We start from the raw sequence: 20,986 nt of genomic DNA, 5'->3' as shown, positions 1-20,986 counted from the left end.
TACAAAAGTTGTAACGCTCAGAAGGTAGTTTATTCGCGAAAGTCGGACATGTATAAAGTGAATGACTCTCCTAACAGAATGAACAATTTGATGCAGGAGATTTATTCGCAAATAAAGACGTTATTCGAGCAGGAGAATTGTATGTTCTAGTATTGGATATGCCAATAGCTTTTTTCGATTGAGTACGGGAAATTTTCAAAGTATCAAGAGTAACACAGCGGTCATTCAAAAATTCAACTAAAACTGAAAATGTTGGAACTTCGGATGAACAATGTTTCATTTTAAACATGGTGACTGTATTATCGTCTAAACGTTTCAAAAGCATCATAACCAACATAAAATCCCATTCATCTGTGGGAAAATTCATAGATTTGAGAGAAGCTATATTTTCTTCGAATATATCTAATAATTTTCGGATTGAAGAAGAACAATCACCATTCACTCTTGAAGTTCCATCAATCTCATACCAAAGATCTTGGGCGCACAATCTCCGATTCGAATAACGTTTAGTCAATGCATTGTATGCAATTTTATAATTTTCATCTGTCACTTTCAATGTCCTTACAATTCCTGAGGCTTGCAATTCTGCAAAGCAGAAATCAAATAATCGAATTTGTCCACATTCAATAAGGTATCATTATTGTGAATAACTGAGTTGAAATGATCGATAAAGGATGGAAAATTCTTATATTCTTCGAAAAATTTTTTAAGTTCTATTTTTGGAAGCTTAACTTAAGAATAATTCGTACTCGTTTGAGGAAATGAAACAGGTGCCTGTGTGCTATTAACCACGTCATCAATGAATTCCATATAAACAGCCTTTATAGCGTAAAACTCTGCAAGAAACGCTTTTTTTACCGCGTTCTCTGGAGCGGCATCTTCATCTGGAAGTGTAAGCAATGTACTGATAATACAATTATGCTGTTTTGTGAACTCGTCTTTTATCGAGTCCAACTCTTCGCATCTAACTTTAAATAAAGTTCGGATAGACTTATCAGTTTTAACCCTATCTGCAAGGGCTCTCAATACTGTAATTTCATTTATAGCAGAATTACGATAAATTTTGTATTTTTTAACCCATATCCATTTTGATATGGGAGCAACTAAACGAAGTGAATTCGAAAGGAATACCCAGAAAGTAACAGGTGATAAAAAACGCGAGCAAAAAACGACAGCGGGAATTGAGGAATTCCAAAAAATATAAAAGCAGTTCAGCGATCCACGGAGCAATGGTATGTTGAGCGCAAGATAATAAGTTGGTCATGCGCTGTAGATACACTTCCACTTTTCAACGAAAGTACTGTTTGGCAAGAATATGAAAATAGAGACAAAAATTTAATTTTATGTTTATTAAAAATTATAATTTCCCTACGGAATTCACAAAATTATGCAGATTTGAGAGAGTCACTTTGAAATTAGCAATTTTCAGAATGAAATTCAAAAATGAGCGGTTCAAAATTTTTTTTTTCTTTTGAATGATAAAAAAAATTCTTATAGAAAACTCTGACTTAACAGGAATGATTCTAATCGCGGCTCGAAGGACCATGTAACGGAACGGTAATAGGAACAGTAGGGACTGTATACCGTTATGATATTTAACAAAATGTTAAGTAAATCCCTCAAAGACGACTCACCTTGAGTGGATTGCGGCTGTCTCATCAGAGTACTGAGATTGGTACCAGTTCTTGGAATCGAAGCTAATCCGTGAGTAGGAGATTTGAGCCGGTTCTCAGCCTCCCCCCACCACTATGACGTATTAATTGCTTTTTTATTGGTTGTTGTTTGGTGAAGTCAATGTGATGTGACCTTGAAGGGTGTGGTGTATGGATCGTTCAGAAATTTTTTCCCGGTTCTAATCCTCCCCCCATCAATATGACGTGTTATTTGCTTTTTTTTTTGTTGTGCAGTGAAGTCAAGGCGTTGTGACCTTGAAGTGTCTGGTGCATGGATCGTTCAGATTTTTTTTTTTCATATGAGATTTTGTGTGTGTATGTGTGTGTGTGTGTGTGTGTAAGAGAATGCACGGTACAGGGTTTCATCATGTGCTTGTTTGTCTATGTACAAACATACGTCTGCATACTTCGAAGATCCTCCAAGTAATGAATGCTCCATCGGTGTGAGGGCACCAAGTTAGCAGTGGAGTGACCTCACAGCAATAACCGTTCAACGGCTAGAGAGCGACATGTTCACTCCACGACGTGTGGCAGAGTAATGCGTATTCATCGGTCTGCTCTCACCTCCCTCGATGTAGTGAAGGATGTGACGTAACGCCCCAGACTCGCCATCAATGGTGACACGCAGGCGGGCGAGGACTGTGCTAACGTCTGTCCTCTCCGAGAGCGCAACGACAATTGCTTGTTCGTATCGCTCTCGAAGCAGTGAATGATGTGACGTAACGCATCACCCTACCCTCGCTATTGATGGTGACACGCAGGCGGGCGAGGACTGTGCAAACGTCTGCCCTCTCTGAGAGCGCAACGACCACTGCTTGCTCGTGCCGGCAACTGTTATCGCATCAAATTGGGAGATGGGCTTGGCTGTGACGTCAGGCATCTCTAGCGGATGCATCGATGTGTCCTTACCTACCCTCACTCTCTACGGTGATGCGCAGGCGACGTGGATTATGGTATTTAAGAAGCGGGCGAGTGTTGGTTATGTCAGTTTCCATCGAGTGAGTTAGTGAGAACATATCATAGAAAATGTATTCTTGTGAATGTGGTAAATCTTTTACCCGTAGTGACAACCTTCGTCGTCATCAGCTCCAGAGTTGCCAAGGAGGGCCATCAGTGAAACGAGTGAGATTAGATGACGCTGCAGCACCTATGTACACATGTAATTGTTGTAATGTGATGATTCCATTGACTCAAGTGAATTCTCACAATAGAACTCTACAACATAAGAATAATACATGTGTTCAATTCAGTGATGGTGTTCAAATTATAAAGAGCGCCTTCAAACGTCGGATTGCGACATACAGGGTGCAGAGTTCCATTGTTTCCACCGATTACATGTTATTCTTTAATGAAATCAGGCAGAAAGTTATAGAATTATTGGAATCGGCCATCAGGGTTCACAAAATCATCAAAGTGAATATGGAAGTATTTGGGAGTTATATTCTACAAACACAAGACCTGAAGGAAACCAAATCATTTAATTCACAGAATAGAACAGTTGATCAATCTACTGATTTGAATTCCTTATTTGATGGATTTCGAAATGGGATTATCGCTCAAACTACAGAATTCCAGGAACGTGATTCAGGTAAACATTTCTACCAAGTTTTAATTGGATGGATTAGTAATATTGTTCTGTATTTAAGGTTGGACTTGTGAAAAAATCATGTTTCTGGAGTTGAACATTAATAAATACAGCCCGCTCAGTGGATGTTCATATGTGAAGCTGCCTGAATGTATTGAGCGTAGGAAGGCCGTGGTTAATGTCCGTAATGAAGATCAGCATTGTTTTGCATGGGCTATCACTTCAGCACTACATCCTGCAATCGATAGAACATCAGAAGTTTCATCGTATCCACATTTCAGTACAGTCTTAGATGTAACAGGTATGAATTTTCCGGTAAAGTTGAAAGATATTGTGAAATTTGAAGACAAGAATGATATTTCAGTTAATGTGTACGGTTTAGAAAGTAAATTCGAGAAGGGTAAAATAATGTATGAAATAATTGGACCATTACGTTACTCTCAGAGAAGACTTAGAAGACATGTCAATTTGTTACTTATCACAGATGATTTCGGTAATAATCATTATTGTTGGATCAAAGATCTTTCAAGATTAGTTTCAAGCCAATTATCGGCTCATGAACATAAGAAATATTTTTGTGATGACTGTTTATTATATTTTTCTAATGAACAATTACTATTACGTCATAAGATAAATGATTGTAATCACTTGAGTACTACAACACCATCAACCAATTTCAAAGTCAATAAATATGGGAAAACGGTACCTGAAAATATACTAACTTTTGAAAACTTTGAGAAACAAATGAAGGTACCATTTGTAGTGTATGCCGATTTTGAATCAGTACTGAAGCCGATTCAAACCACTAAACCAAATCCTGAATACTCGTATTCGATCAAGACATTCAAACATGAGCCTTATTCATTTGCTTATTTGATTAAATGTTCATACAATGATGATTTATCAAAATTTGTTTCGTATAGGGGTTCGGATGCAGCCCAAAAATTCGTTAGCAAAATCGAAGATGATTTGAAAAATATTTATGAAAATCATCTCAGGTTTCCTATTCCTATGGATGTACAAACTCCTGAGGAAGAGGAACAGTTTGCTTCTGCCACAAATTGTGGCATTTGTTCCAAACAATTTAATGATGGCGAAGTCAAAGTGAGGGATCATTGTCACCTCACAGGAAAAAAAAGGTCCCCTGCTGCTCATTCATCTTGTAATTTGAATTTTAAATTGCCAAATTTCATTCCTATAATTTTTCACAATCTCAGTGGATATGATTGTCATTTATTCATAAAGGAATTGTATAAAAACAAAGATGAAGTGGATGTCATCCCACAAACTAATGAAAAATATATATCTTTCACAAAACATCTCTTTACACACTCCTATACGGATAAAGATGGTAGGGTGAAGAAGAGTTATTTGAAAATGAGATTCATTGATAGTTTCAGATTCATGCCTAGTTCTTTGGAGAATTCAGGTGCAAATTTAACATCTGATCAGTGTATCGAGATGCGCAAACATTTCCCACAAATTGAAAATTTCAATTTGATGAGAAAGAAAGGTGTATTTTTCTATAGTTTTGTTGATGATATCGAAAAACTGAATCATCCAAGACTTCCAACCAAAAATCAATTTTATGATAAACTCAATTGTGAACATATATCAGATAATGATTATGGGAGAGCTCAACTTGTTTGGAATTTATTCGAATGTCAGGATTTGGGTGAATACTCTGATTTATATTTAAAGTCAGATGTGTTACTATTATGTGACATTTTTGAAAACTTTAGAAATATATCTGTTGATAAATATAAATTGGATCCGGCACAATACTTCACTGCACCCGGATTATCGTGGGATGCCATGTTGAAATATACTAATATTGAATTGGAATTACTAACTGATATTGATATGGTTCTCTTCTTTCAAAAAGGTATTCGTGGTGGAATAAGTCAATGTAGTGAAAGGAAACATAAAGCAAACAATACATTTTTACCGGATTATAATCCAAATGAACCGTCTTCATTCATTTCATATTTGGATGCAACAAATCTATATGGTCACAGCATGTCGCAACCATTACCAACAGGTGAATTTTCATGGTTAGCACCTCATGAAATTCTCAATCTTGATATAATGAATGTGGATATTGATAGTCCTTATGGATATGTATTGGAAGTGGATATACATTATCCCCAAGAACTTTATGATAAACATTCCGATTTACCATTCTTAGTTGAACGTTTGATACCTCCATATGCAAAATCGAAAGTTCCCAAATTAATTCCAAATTTAAACGACAAAAGAAAATATATTGTTCACTATAGAAACTTACAGCAAGCTGTCAATCATGGTTTGATAGTGATGAACACACATAGAGTATTGAGGTTTAAGCAATCATGTTGGATGAAGCCTTATATAGATTTGAATACTGAAATGCGTAATAGGTCTAATAACAAATCTGAAAAAGATTTCTACAAATTAATGAATAATGCAGTCTATGGAAAAACAATGGAAAACGTAGACAATAGAATTGATGTTAGACTCATTACACATTGGGAAAATATAAAAAGAACTATAGGTGCTAGTTGACTCATATCGCGACCAAATTTTAAAAAATGCTCTATTTTTACAGAAAATTTTGTTGCCATTCAATTGGCTAGAGTAAAAGTTCATTATGATAAACCACTATATTTAGGATTTTCCATTCTAGAATTATCTAAAACAGTTATGTATGATTTTTTCTATGGATGTATCAAACAACAGTTTGGAGAAGATGCGTCCTTACTCTACACTGATACCGACTCCCTTATTCTCAAAGTAAATACAGACAATTTCTATGAATTTATCAAAAATAATATAAATAAGTTCGATACATCTAATTATAAAATAGGAAACCAATTCAATATTCCAGTGACAAAGTCAGTTCTGGGTAATTTCAAAGATGAATTCCCAAATGATCCAATAATCAGCTTTTACGGTACAGGTGCTAAAGCGTATTACGTGAAATCTGTTGATGGTGAACTGAAGAAGGCCAAAGGTGTGAAACGATCTGTTATAAAGAATGAATTGACATGTGAAGACTATGAAAAAATCATTGAAGAGGGAGGTATGATATTCAGGAAGATGAACTCGTTCAGAAGCGTATTGCATGATATTTACACTGAATTGAAAAATAAAGTCGCTTCATCGTATCATGACGACAAGAGATTCATCATTCCGAATACCACTCGAACTCTTCCATGGGGTCATAGCGATATAGAATTTTATCGAAATGATCCTAATGATAACATTCGTTGGGTTTCTGAAATCGTTCATTCTTTTTCTCAAGAGAGCACCTTAGACCAACTAATCAATTTGTTGACTGTAGAGATGAATAATTGAATTATAATTCGAAGTATTATTGCTTATTCCTTCAAACCGGAACATTCTTATTTGTGATTATTTGTGATTATTGTATTATGTATTGTATATGTATCACTTTTACCAAGTAACTTAGATGAATAAAAAATGATAAAAATATTATTTGTTTCATTTCTATTTTCCTAACCAATTACTGTAAAGTATATAGCATAATGTAAATGAAAGAAATATCAGTTTGAAAAGAATCATCGTAGAGTGCACAATGTCTAAAACAATCGATAAGTTTGGTAGAAAAAGAAAATTGGGTGGTAATGTCATTCGAGGTCCTCCCGGGATTGGTTTTAAATTAACAAAAGATGGTCATTATGACATGCAAAGAAAAATATTGAAAAATATAAGCGAACCAATTGACAAGAGTGATTGTGTAACTGTATCATATCTTGAGGGGGAAATTAACGGAACAAAGGAGGTTATACTTCTAGCCCTACAAGCTGCAATACAATCCACAATAGGCAATATTGCTCGGGACGCCCGGCAAGCATTTGACGATAAAATTGCAGAGGCTCGGATAACTTTCACTCGTAAATTTGACAAACTTACAAGTGATGTAGACATAAAAATGTCTGACATAACAGCGTCTACAAATAAAAAATTTGATGCTATGTCAAACATAACAGGGACTTCAATGAAAAAGTATGATGTACTGGAACAGAGAGTTGAAGTATTGGAGAAAAACCATAAAGAAGTTTTGGAGAGAAACTATAAAGTCAGGCCATCATCATCAGGTGGACTGGGATATCCAGGACTGAACATTAATCCAAATCATAGAATAATACAACCAAAACCAAAACCAACTGATGATGTATTAATGGAACCAACATGGTGAATATATTCCCTCGTTAGGTTAGGTTAATAGTTACGTTAGGTTAGCTGCATAGTTACGTTAGGTTAGGTGTTAGGTTAGTATTCCCTCGTTAGGTTAGGTTAACAGTTACGTTAGGTTAGCTGCATACTCACGTTAGGTTAATAGGCGATCGCGAAGCGATCGCTTCGCGATCGCTTCACGATCGTGAAGCGATCGCTCAGCAGGCCGCTTCGCGGCCTGGGGCGCTCAACATCCACCACTTGCATCCGGGGCGCGTTTTTTGCCCCTTCTCGAAGCCCCGCCCCCTTTCCGAAGCCCCGCCCCTCCCCGAAGCCCCGCCCCCCCCGACTCCCAACATTTGCGCATGTACACCCCTACCCTCAACGCGCATGTGCGCTCCCACCATTTTCCCACCACTCACGCATCGAAGTCGATACCCTCCGGAGACCACTCCACAACATTCAGTTCAAGAAGTCATCTCATCGAGAGTAGTCCACTCCACAACAAGGCAGTACCTTCCAACGACCAACTTGATATTTGAGTAAGTAAATTAAGAATGTTATTTTTTATATCAACTAACTTTGTATTATTTCTTCTTTTTCAGAATGGCAACCAATACACAGGAGGTGAATAATGCTGTGGCGTCTATTCTGCCGGTGTCCGCTGACCAGGAGGAGGCAGCATCTTCGGGAGCGGTGCCGGGTGACCAGGCAACCACTTCGCGTTCGCAAGTTAGGTGCAGATCGGCTAGCCCTGACTTATTCGAGGAGAAGGAGGAAGTCAGGCCTGTGAAAAAGGTTTGCCAACGACCTGCAGCGAAGGTTGGTCCTATTTCTAAGTACCGAGCTACTTGCAATAGGACTAATCCTTATGCAGGTAGTTGGTCGACCACTCCAAACAGCTTAAGGCCCTCCACACCACCCGCAGCAGTAGTGGAACAACCTAGGGCGCCTTCTCCGGAGGAGCCACCAGTTGTATTGTCCCCATCGGAGGAGGCTCCCATCGTATTCACTCCGTCGGTGGTGCCGCTTTCGCCGATGCTGGCAACACCGGTGACGAATCCTGAAGTGTTAGTGCCACAAGTGCGACAGCCTATCGGAGAGGTTAGTGAAATGTTGTACAGTTTTCTACAGAGATGTAAGGAAGCAGAACATGCTTCTCGATCTAGTGAGGCCGCGTTGGTTAAAAGGAAGCGCGAAATGGCTGAAATTGTTAACCGACGGAGGGAAGTAGAAAAAGAACTGGCCGAACTAGATCGGAAGTATGCATCTCTGGAGAAAAATTGTGAAGCAGATACCTCTTCGATAGAGACTTATAAAAAGTTAGTGACTTTTTTAAAAACTTTCCCATAGATTAGTTAGTAGTAAGATTAGTTTTAGGTTAGTTAGGAATATTTAATTAAGATAGTTTTAAGTTTATGTTTGTAATTTTAGGAAATAAAAATAAAATTAAAAAAAAAAAAAAGAAGTGAAATTAAGGGTGTACATTGTTTTGGTTTGGTACACATTGAACAATGCGATGGTTGGAGCATTTTTCTTCACTTCGTCTTATTATTTCCTTTTTTTTATTTCAATTACAAGTTCTTCTATGCAAATACCTCACATCAATTTTTGTGTTCTCTAATCTATTGTAAATAATCTCTTGGGAAGAAAATATGTTTCATAATGAAATCAATAAGTATATTTCATATAATTCATATAGTATTTTCAATTTTCTCTTTCATGGAATATAGCTCATGTCATTTTTGAAATTCATTCCCACTTAATCTCCTCTCCTCCCCACTCCTCCCCCACTCCCTTTCAAAAGTATAAAAGTAGGAATTATCTGTTGGAATATTCAGTTGATCAGCCACCTTCAACATGGAACCTGATTCAACTACTGAGCCGTACAGTGACCCAGCGCATCAACACCCTTACTGGGCTTCTATCCATGAAGGTTTCGTTACCTCCACGACGGCACCTCACTCGATGAATTATGATAACATAATTTATGATGATCGGATACAAGTGCTTCACGTTACTGGAACCGATCAAGCGGACCTGTCTGATGGGGATTATCCAGATCCCTATGATTGGCGGAATGATTACGAATGGGATACACAGTCCGGAAACACAGACGACGACGACAGCGATGACGATGATGACGGTGACGCTGACAATGAGTCCGATGATAGTCCTCCACCATCTCCTATCCTGATTGATGAAGTCCTGAATTCAGACGATGATATGTAATCGTTTCCTCGTTTCTCCCATCCTTTCTATTCCTTTCCTTTCCTTCCACGGAGTACACGCTTTCTGGTTGGTGTACACGAGGCACTGCGAGGTCGGGGCAGTGTCTTTTTCCCTCTCCCTTATTAGTTTTTTTTTATAATAATCACTCAGAGTTTCTCATAATAATAATCACTTAGAATTTCAAGAAAATTGTCATTCTTATTGCTTTCGAATTTCAAACACTGAATTGTTCTACATTTACACTTCACCCCCTCCTTTTTTTCCAATATAAATAAAGCATCAATCCCAGTTCTATATCATTCTTCCACAATGTCGAGTGCTGATTCCACCACCGAACCGATGAGTGTACCAGAGTATTCTATGACGAGTACAGGCCCCATCCAGGTACATGGAATTGATTCAACGTTCGATCATTTCAGTACAAATTTTGCACAAATGCTGCAACGTATCTATGATCTACCTGATGATTTCCCGGCACGTATGGAAGAAGGTATGCAAGAGGAAGTAGAGGCAGAGTTAGAGATGGATGTCAATGAGTTAGACGATCTAGAGGATAACGAGCTAGATAATTATGCTAATGATGATGCCATTAGTATATCGTCTGATTCAGATGATTATGAGGATGACATCATCAGTATATCATCAGATACAGATGATGATACAATCATCATTGTTTCTGATGATGATGAGGAGCGTTAGTCCATACCATTGCATGGATTAATAAAAAAACAGCCCTTTTCAGGGCTACAATTGAAGACTGAAACAATAAAAAAAAATAGCTCTTTTCAAAGCTATCATTATACTTTCAAACAGAAACAGGTTCATACCATTGTTAACATTATAGTCTCAAACAAAATGTATGTATGTAAAAGTATTCATCATTATATGCATACAATGATTGACAAAATGCCAACTTCAACTTTCATTTAAAATAGTACTCATCATATGCATAGATATTCAATGACTATCAAATTCCAAATATCGACTTTTCAGTCAAAGTAGTAATTTATTTGTCATATAATGTATAGATATTCAAAGACTAACAAATTTCCAACTTAGACTTTTTATTAGTCAAAGTATTCATTTGTCATATAATCTATGAATACTAATACAACTAACTACTGTTTGTGTGAATAATGTAGCCCTGAAAAGGGCTGTTGTTTTTTTTTGACCAATAGGTCCAGGGTTATTCTGCCACAGGTTTCACATTATTTCATATTACGCAAGCTGATACACTCGTGAAATTCGTAAGCGGTCTTTCACATGCCTCACACCTATATTGACCCATCTCCATCATAGAGACCGTATCGTGGATATTAACGTGTTGATACCAGCCACCGTTATTGTTCCTTATTGAATAAAATCGGAAACAGCACCAACATAACTTTTTTATGCTGCCATCAATCGTTTCGATCTACACATGCGCATTCATCACGCAATATAAATCGGCAGGATCTTCTAAGGTATCGGTGATGTTGAGCATTCGGTGACCGATTCTCAAAGCGCTATCACCTTCAGATGAGTCTGCTACAACCCCTTCACCTTCACCTTCACCATCTACGACTAGCTCAACGACCATGTCTTCATCTTCATCGCTCTCAGCCTCAATTTCAACTTCGTTGACTTCAAAGTCAATCTCCACTTCATCGACTCCAACACCTTCTTCAACTCCAACACCTTCTTCAAGTATCACTTCCTCTAGCGGAATGTTGACATCCTCATCATCTGTCTCTTCTATCCAATTATTTGTATCAATAGCAGATATTCTGTTTAATGCAGCAACTATTTTTTGAGTATCCATCTTCACGTTTTCTCACAGTTGCAGAGTGAATGAATGAACTCTAGGTTTGCAAGTCGACTTATATAGGTAGTGATGCGACTCCCATTTGACTTGACTATACTTTCACATGATGTTGATTTGTATAAATAGAGATCGTAGGTATAGGAGAGAGCATTCAGAGTTTCTGTAAGTCATCTCTTAATATTTCTAATCGAATTAGTAAAATGCCGTTTCCAAAAGAGTGGAATGAAAAACCAAAAGTGTGTGTCTACCCAATGATGATTGCAGGGGCTATTGTGTGCTACTTTTGTCAAATAAGTAGACCTAAGGATTCAATCAATCCATGTACTGGTATGTGTAGTGATTGCGTGTTGCGGATTCAACTATCGCCTTCTTCTCATCCACCGAAGCGAACAAAATCGGATTATCGTCAACAACAGTTAAAGTGTCTGAAGTGTTCCGAACCTATAATATTTAACAATATAGGTATCTGTAGAAATATTTGTGGTACCTGTGCTGCCGTTCCAGCTCCACTGCAACGTTGTTTGCGTTGTGATACTTATTCCATGAATTGTTGGAATTATGAATGCAATGCATGTAGAAGTACTTGGGATCTGTGTGAGAAGATTGGTCAACTCTACCCCAATAGGAGAATCCATTTTTTTCAATGTTGGTGTTTGACGCACGAGCAACAACTATTGAGGAATAGAGTCAAAGAACGTTCCACATCCACAGAGACATATTAACATTTTTCATTTTATATTTTTTATTATCGTTATTGTCCTCTATTATTAATAAATATATATAGAGTGTGTCAATTTGAAAACTTCCCACCCTCAATATCTCCCTTCCAGTACATAATATGAAAAAATGGTCAGACAGGTCAACTTTATTTGCAAGGGGGGCACTCTGAATGAATATTTTCAACCCTCGGGGTTCAACCCCCTAGGAGGGGTGGATGTTACCCTCAGATAAAAATATTATTTGTTTCATTTCTATTTTCCTAACCAATTACTGTAAAGTATATAGCATAATGTAAATGAAAGAAATATCAGTTTGAAAAGAATCATCGTAGAGTGCACAATGTCTAAAACAATCGATAAGTTTGGTAGAAAAAGAAAATTGGGTGGTAATGTCATTCGAGGTCCTCCCGGGATTGGTTTTAAATTAACAAAAGATGGTCATTATGACATGCAAAGAAAAATATTGAAAAATATAAGCGAACCAATTGACAAGAGTGATTGTGTAACTGTATCATATCTTGAGGGGGAAATTAACGGAACAAAGGAGGTTATACTTCTAGCCCTACAAGCTGCAATACAATCCACAATAGGCAATATTGCTCGGGACGCCCGGCAAGCATTTGACGATAAAATTGCAGAGGCTCGGATAACTTTCACTCGTAAATTTGACAAACTTACAAATGATGTAGACATAAAAATGTCTGACATAACAGCGTCTACAAATAAAAAATTTGATGCTATGTCAAACATAACAGGGACTACAATGAAAAAGTATGATGTACTGGAACAGAGAGTTGAAGTATTGGAGAAAAACCATAAAGAAGTTTTGGAGAGAAACTATAAAGTCAGGCCATCATCATCAGGTGGACTGGGATATCCAGGACTGAACATTAATCCAAATCATAGAATAATACAACCAAAACCAAAACCAACTGATGATGTATTAATGGAACCAACATGGTGAATGTATTCCCTCGTTAGGTTAGGTTAATAGTTACGTTAGGTTAGCTGCATAGTTACGTTAGGTTAGGTGTTAGGTTAGTATTCCCTCGTTAGGTTAGGTTAACAGTTACGTTAGGTTAGCTGCATACTTACGTTAGGTTAATAGGCGATCGCGAAGCGATCGCTTCGCGATCGCTTCACGATCGTGAAGCGATCGCTCAGCAGGCCGCTTCGCGGCCTGGGGCGCTCAACATCCACCACTTGCATCCGGGGCGCGTTTTTTGCCCCTTCTCGAAGCCCCGCCCCCTTTCCGAAGCCCCGCCCCTCCCCGAAGCCCCGCCCCCCCCCGACTCCCAACATTTGCGCATGTACACCCCTACCCTCAACGCGCATGTGCGCTCCCACCATTTTCCCACCACTCACGCATCGAAGTCGATACCCTCCGGAGAGCACTCCACAACATTCAGTTCAAGAAGTCATCTCATCGAGAGTAGTCCACTCCACAACAAGGTAGTACGACCAACTTGATATTTGAGTAAGTAAATTAAGAATGTTATTTTTTATATCAACTAACTTTGTATTATTTCTTCTTTTTCAGAATGGCAACCAATACACAGGAGGTGAATAATGCTGTGGCGTCTATTCTGCCGTTGTCCGCTGACCAGGAGGAGGCAGCATCTTCGGGAGCGGTGCCGGGTGACCAGGCAACCACTTCGCGTTCGCGAGTTAGGTGCAGATCGGCTAGCCCTGACTTATTCGAGGAGGAGGAGGAAGTCAGGCCTGTGAAAAAGGTTTGCCAACTACCTGCAGCGAAGGTTGGTCCTATTTCTAAGTACCGAGCTACTTGCAATAGGACTAATCCTTATGCAGGTAGTTGGTCGACCACTCCAAACAGCTTAAGGCCCTCCACACCACCCGCAGCAGTAGTGGAACAACCTAGGGCGCCTTCTCCGGAGGAGCCACCAGTTGTATTGTCCCCATCGGAGGAGGCTCCCATCGTATTCACTCCGTCGGTGGTGCCGCTTTCGCCGATGCTGGCAACACCGGTGACGAATCCTGAAGTGTTAGTGCCACAAGTGCGACAGCCTATCGGAGAGGTTAGTGAAATGTTGTACAGTTTTCTACAGAGATGTAAGGAAGCAGAACATGCTTCTCGATCTAGTGAGGCCGCGTTGGTTAAAAGGAAGCGCGAAATGGCTGAAATTGTTAACCGACGGAGGGAAGTAGAAAAAGAACTGGCCGAACTAGATCGGAAGTATGCATCTCTGGAGAAAAAGTGTGAAGCAGATACCTCTTCGATAGAGACTTATAAAAAGTTAGTGACTTTTATAAAAACTTTCCCATAGATTAAGTGTAAGTGTAGTAAGATTAGTTTTAGGTTAGTTAGGAATATTTAATTAAGATAGTTTTAAGTTTATGTTTGTAATTTTAGGAAATAAAAATAAAATAAAAAAAAAAAAGAAGTGAAATTAAGGGTGTACATTGTTTTGGTTTGGTACACATTGAACAATGCGATGGTTGGAGCATTTTTCTTCACTTCGTCTTATTATTTCCTTTTTTTTATTTCAATTACAAGTTCTTCTATGCAAATACCTCACATCAATTTTTGTGTTCTCTAATCTATTGTAAATAATCTCTTGGGAAGAAAATATGTTTCATAATGAAATCAATAAGTATATTTCATATAATTCATATAGTATTTTCAATTTTCTCTTTCATGGAATATAGCTCATGTCATTTTTGAAATTCATTCCCACTTAATCCCCTCTCCTCCCCACTCCTCCCCCACTCCCTTTCAAAAGTATAAAAGTAGGAATTATCTGTTGGAATATTCAGTTGATCAGCCACCTTCAACATGGAACCTGATTCAACTACTGAGCCGTACAGTGACCCAGCGCATCAACACCCTTACTGGGCTTCTATCCATAAAGGTTTCGTTACCTCCACGACGGCACCTCACTCGATGAATTATGATAACATAATTTATGATGATCGGATACAAGTGCTTCACGTTACTGGAACCGATCAAGCGGACCTGTCTGATGGGGATTATCCAGATCCCTATGATTGGCGGAATGATTACGAATGGGATACACAGTCCGGAAACACAGACGACGACGACAGCGATGACGATGATGACGGTGACGCTGACAATGAGTCCGATGATAGTCCTCCACCATCTCCTATCCTGATTGATGAAGTCCTGAATTCAGACGATGATATGTAATCGTTTCCTCGTTTCTCCCATCCTTTCTATTCCTTTCCTTTCCTTCCACGGAGTACACGCTTTTTGGTTGGTGTACACGAGGCACTGCGAGGTTGGGGCAGTGTCTTTTTCCCTCTCCCTTATTAGTTTTTTTTTTATAATAATCACTCAGAGTTTCTCATAATAATAATCACTTAGAATTTCAAGAAAATTGTCATTCTTATTGCTTTCGAATTTCAAACACTGAATTGTTCTACATTTACACTTCACCCCCTCCTTTTTTTCCAATATAAATAAAGCATCAATCCCAGTTCTATATCATTCTTCCACAATGTCGAGTGCTGATTCCACCACCGAACCGATGAGTGTACCAGAGTATTCTATGACGAGTACAGGCCCCATCCAGGTACATGGAATTGATTCAACGTTCGATCATTTCAGTACAAATTTTGCACAAATGCTGCAACGTATCTATGATCTACCTGATGATTTCCCGGCACGTATGGAAGAAGGTATGCAAGAGGAAGTAGAGGCAGAGTTAGAGATGGATGTCAATGAGTTAGACGATCTAGAGGATAACGAGCTAGATAATTATGCTAATGATGATGCCATTAGTATATCGTCTGATTCAGATGATTATGAGGATGACATCATCAGTATATCATCAGATACAGATGATGATACAATCATCATTGTTTCTGATGATGATGAGGAGCGTTAGTCCATACCATTGCATGGATTAATAAAAAAAAAACAGCCTTTTTCAGGGCTACAATTGAAGACTGAAACAATAAAAAAAAATAGCTCTTTTCAAAGCTATCATTATACTTTCAAACAGAAACAGGTTCATACCATTGTTAACATTATAGTCTCAAACAAAATGTATGTATGTAAAAGTATTCATCATTATATGCATACAATGATTGACAAAATGCCAACTTCAACTTTCATTTAAAGTAGTACTCATCATATGCATAGATATTCAATGACTATCAAATTCCAAATATCGACTTTTCAGTCAAAGTAGTAATTTATTTGTCATATAATGTATAGATATTCAAAGACTAACAAATTTCCAACTTAGACTTTTTATTAGTCAAAGTATTCATTTGTCATATAATCTATGAATACTAATACAACTAACTACTGTTTGTGTGAATAATGTAGCCCTGAAAAGGGCTGTTGTTTTTTTTTGACCAATAGGTCCAGGGTTATTCTGCCACAGGTTTCACATTATTTCATATTACGCAAGCTGATACACTCGTGAAATTCGTAAGCGGTCTTTCACATGCCTCACACCTATATTGACCCATCTCCATCATAGAGACCGTATCGTGGAATATTAACGTGTTGATACCAGCCACCGTTATTGTTCCTTATTGAATAAAATCGGAAACAGCACCAACATAACTTTTTTATGCTGCCATCAATCGTTTCGATCTACACATGCGCATTCATCACGCAATATAAATCGGCAGGATCTTCTAAGGTATCGGTGATGTTGAGCATTCGGTGACCGATTCTCAAAGCGCTATCACCTTCAGATGAGTCTGCTACAACCCCTTCATCTTCACCTTCACCATCTACGACTAGCTCAACGACCATGTCTTCATCTTCATCGCTCTCAGCCTCAATTTCAACTTCGTTGACTTCAAGGTCAATCCCCACTTCATCGACTCCAACACCTTCTTCAACTCCAACACCTTCTTCAAGTATCACTTCCTCTAGCGGAATGTTGACATCCTCATCATCTGTCTCTTCTATCCAATTATTTGTATCAATAGCAGATATTCTGTTTAATGCAGCAACTATTTTTTGAGTATCCATCTTCACGTTTTCTCACAGTTGCAGAGTGAATGAATGAACTCTAGGTTTGCAAGTCGACTTATATAGGTAGTGATGCGACTCCCACTTGACTTGACTATACTTTCACATGATGTTGATTTGTATAAATAGAGATCGTAGGTATAGGAGAGAGCATTCAGAGTTTCTGTAAGTCATCTCTTAATATTCCTAATCGAATTAGTAAAATGCCGTTTCCAAAAGAGTGGAATGAAAAACCAAAAGTGTGTGTCTACCCAATGATGATTGCAGGGGCTATTGTGTGCTACTTTTGTCAAATAAGTAGACCTAAGGATTCAATCAATCCATGTACTGGTATGTGTAGTGATTGCGTGTTGCGGATTCAACTATCGCCTTCTTCTCATCCACCGAAGCGAACAAAATCGGATTATCGTCAACAACAGTTAAAGTGTCTGAAGTGTTCCGAACCTATAATATTTAACAATATAGGTATCTGTAGAAATATTTGTGGTACCTGTGCTGCCGTTCCAGCTCCACTGCAACGTTGTTTGCGTTGTGATACTTATTCCATGAATTGTTGGAATCATGTATGCAATGCATGTAGAAGTACTTGGGATCTGTGTGAGAAGATTGGTCAACTCTACCCCAATAGGAGAATCCATTTTTTTCAATGTTGGTGTTTGACGCACGAGCAACAACTATTGAGGAATAGAGTCAAAGAACGTTCCACATCCACAGAGACATATTAACATTTTTCATTTTATATTTTTCATTATCGTTATTGTCCTCTATTATTAATAAATATATATACAGTGTGTCAATTTGAAAACTTCCCACCCTCAATATCTCCCTTCCAGTACATAATATGAAAAAATGGTCAGACAGGTCAACTTTATTTGCAAGGGGGACACTCTGAATGAATATTTTCAACCCTCGGGGTTCAACCCCCTAGGAGGGGTGGATGTTACCCTCAGATAAAAATATTATTTGTTTCATTTCTATTTTCCTAACCAATTACTGTAAAGTATATAGCATAATGTAAATGAAAGAAATATCAGTTTGAAAAGAATCATCGTAGAGTGCACAATGTCTAAAACAATCGATAAGTTTGGTAGAAAAAGAAAATTGGGTGGTAATGTCATTCGAGGTCCTCCCGGGATTGGTTTTAAATTAACAAAAGATGGTCATTATGACATGCAAAGAAAAATATTGAAAAATATAAGCGAACCAATTGACAAGAGTGATTGTGTAACTGTATCATATCTTGAGGGGGAAATTAACGGAACAAAGGAGGTTATACTTCTAGCCCTACAAGCTGCAATACAATCCACAATAGGCAATATTGCTCGGGACGCCCGGCAAGCATTTGACGATAAAATTGCAGAGGCTCGGATAACTTTCACTCGTAAATTTGACAAACTTACAAGTGATGTAGACATAAAAATGTCTGACATAACAGCGTCTACAAATAAAAAATTTGATGCTATGTCAAACATAACAGGGACTACAATGAAAAAGTATGATGTACTGGAACAGAGAGTTGAAGTATTGGAGAAAAACCATAAAGAAGTTTTCGAGAGAAACTATAAAGTCAGGCCATCATCATCAGGTGGACTGGGATATCCAGGACTGAACATTAATCCAAATCATAGAATAATACAACCAAAACCAAAACCAACTGATGATGTATTAATGGAACCAACATGGTGAATGTATTCCCTCGTTAGGTTAGGTTAATAGTTACGTTAGGTTAGCTGCATAGTTACGTTAGGTTATGTGTTAGGTTAGTATTCCCTCGTTAGGTTAGGTTAACAGTTACGTTAGATTAGCTGCATACTTACGTTAGGTTAATAGGCGATCGCGAAGCGATCGCTTCGCGATCGCTTCACGATCGTGAAGCGATCGCTCAGCAGGCCGCTTCGCGGCCTGGGGCGCTCAACATCCACCACTTGCATCCGGGGCGCGTTTTTTGCCCCTTCTCGAAGCCCCGCCCCCTTTCCGAAGCCCCGCCCCTCCCCGAAGCCCCGCCCCCCCCGACTCCCAACATTTGCGCATGTACACCCCTACCCTCAACGCGCATGTGCGCTCCCACCATTTTCCCACCACTCACGCATCGAAGTCGATACCCTCCGGAGACCACTCCACAACATTCAGTTCAAGAAGTCATCTCATCGAGAGTAGTCCACTCCACAACAAGGCAGTACCTTCCAACGACCAACTTGATATTTGAGTAAGTAAATTAAGAATGTTATTTTTTATATCAACTAACTTTGTATTATTTCTTCTTTTTCAGAATGGCAACCAATACACAGGAGGTGAATAATGCTGTGGCGTCTATTCTGCCGGTGTCCGCTGACCAGGAGGAGGCAGCATCTTCGGGAGCGGTGCCGGGTGACCAGGCAACCACTTCGCGTTCGCGAGTTAGGTGCAGATCGGCTAGCCCTTACTTATTCGAGGAGGAGGAGGAAGTCAGGCCTGTGAAAAAGGTTTGCCAACGACCTGCAGCGAAGGTTGGTCCTATTTCTAAGTACCGAGCTACTTGCAATAGGACTAATCCTTATGCAGGTAGTTGGTCGACCACTCCAAACAGCTTAAGGCCCTCCACACCACCCGCAGCAGTAGTGGAACAACCTAGGGCGCCTTCTCCGGAGGAGCCACCAGTTGTATTGTCCCCATCGGAGGAGGCTCCCATCGTATTCACTCCGTCGGTGGTGCCGCTTTCGCCGATGCTGGCAACACCGGTGATGAATCCTGAAGTGTTAGTGCCACAAGTGCGACAGCCTATCGGAGAGGTTAGTGAAATGTTGTACAGTTTTCTACAGAGATGTAAGGAAGCAGAACATGCTTCTCGATCTAGTGAGGCCGCGTTGGTTAAAAGGAAGCGCGAAATGGCTGAAATTGTTAACCGACGGAGGGAAGTAGAAAAAGAACTGGCCGAACTAGATCGGAAGTATGCATCTCTGGAGAAAAAGTGTGAAGCAGATACCTCTTCGATAGAGACTTATAAAAAGTTAGTGACTTTTATAAAAACTTTCCCATAGATTAAGTGTAAGTGTAGTAAGATTAGTTTTAGGTTAGTTAGGAATATTTAATTAAGATAGTTTTAAGTTTATGTTTGTAATTTTAGGAAATAAAAATAAAATAAAAAAAAAAGAAGTGAAATTAAGGGTGTACATTGTTTTGGTTTGGTACACATTGAACAATGCGATGGTTGGAGCATTTTTCTTCACTTCGTCTTATTATTTCCTTTTTTTTATTTCAATTACAAGTTCTTCTATGCAAATACCTCACATCAATTTTTGTGTTCTCTAATCTATTGTAAATAATCTCTTGGGAAGAAAATATGTTTCATAATGAAATCAATAAGTATATTTCATATAATTCATATAGTATTTTCAATTTTCTCTTCCATGGAATATAGCTCATGTCATTTTTGAAATTCATTCCCACTTAATCCCCTCTCCTCCCCACTCCTCCCCCACTCCCTTTCAAAAGTATAAAAGTAGGAATTATCTGTTGGAATATTCAGTTGATCAGCCACCTTCAACATGGAACCTGATTCAACTACTGAGCCGTACAGTGACCCAGCGCATCAACACCCTTACTGGGCTTCTATCCATGAAGGTTTCGTTACCTCCACGACGGCACCTCACTCGATGAATTATGATAACATAATTTATGATGATCGGATACAAGTGCTTCACGTTACTGGAACCGATCAAGCGGACCTGTCTGATGGGGATTATCCAGATCCCTATGATTGGCGGAATGATTACGAATGGGATACACAGTCCGGAAACACAGACGACGACGACAGCGATGACGATGATGACGGTGACGCTG

At 38.8% G+C, this 20,986-nt stretch overlaps 1 protein-coding gene across 1 annotated transcript; it reads left to right on the top strand.

Moving 5' to 3' along the window:
• Positions 1-1,714: 1,714 nt before the first annotated feature.
• Positions 1,715-20,393, top strand: LOC141484004 (uncharacterized). The gene is made up of 6 exons (XM_074179144.1): positions 1,715-3,261; positions 3,320-4,256; positions 7,596-7,979; positions 8,043-8,222; positions 18,990-19,373; positions 19,437-20,393. Exons 1-6 carry the CDS (start codon positions 2,700-2,702, stop codon positions 20,182-20,184), a joined length of 3,195 nt encoding a protein of 1,064 aa, XP_074035245.1. The 5' UTR covers positions 1,715-2,699; the 3' UTR covers positions 20,185-20,393.
• The last annotated feature ends 593 nt before the right edge of the window (positions 20,394-20,986 follow it).

The sequence above is a fragment of the Leptinotarsa decemlineata genome, unplaced genomic scaffold, assembly GCF_025532065.1.
Source record: "Leptinotarsa decemlineata unplaced genomic scaffold, Ldec_3_MD MMD2_tig00004307_RagTag_RagTag, whole genome shotgun sequence".
In the NCBI taxonomy this organism is placed as follows: Eukaryota; Metazoa; Arthropoda; class Insecta; order Coleoptera; family Chrysomelidae; genus Leptinotarsa; species Leptinotarsa decemlineata.
Note: the sequence above shows the minus strand (reverse complement) of the source record. Positions and strands in the feature narration are given on the sequence as shown.

Bases quoted from the DNA above. Each gene is read 5' to 3' on its own strand.
- LOC141484004 (XM_074179144.1), top strand. From the start codon at position 2,700: ATGTATTCTTGTGAATGTGGTAAATCTTTTACCCGTAGTGACAACCTT. The intron at 3,262-3,319 runs GTAAACATTTCT...TCTGTATTTAAG, and splicing joins ATTCCAGGAACGTGATTCAG to GTTGGACTTGTGAAAAAATC. The intron at 7,980-8,042 runs GTAAGTAAATTA...CTTCTTTTTCAG, and splicing joins ACGACCAACTTGATATTTGA to AATGGCAACCAATACACAGG.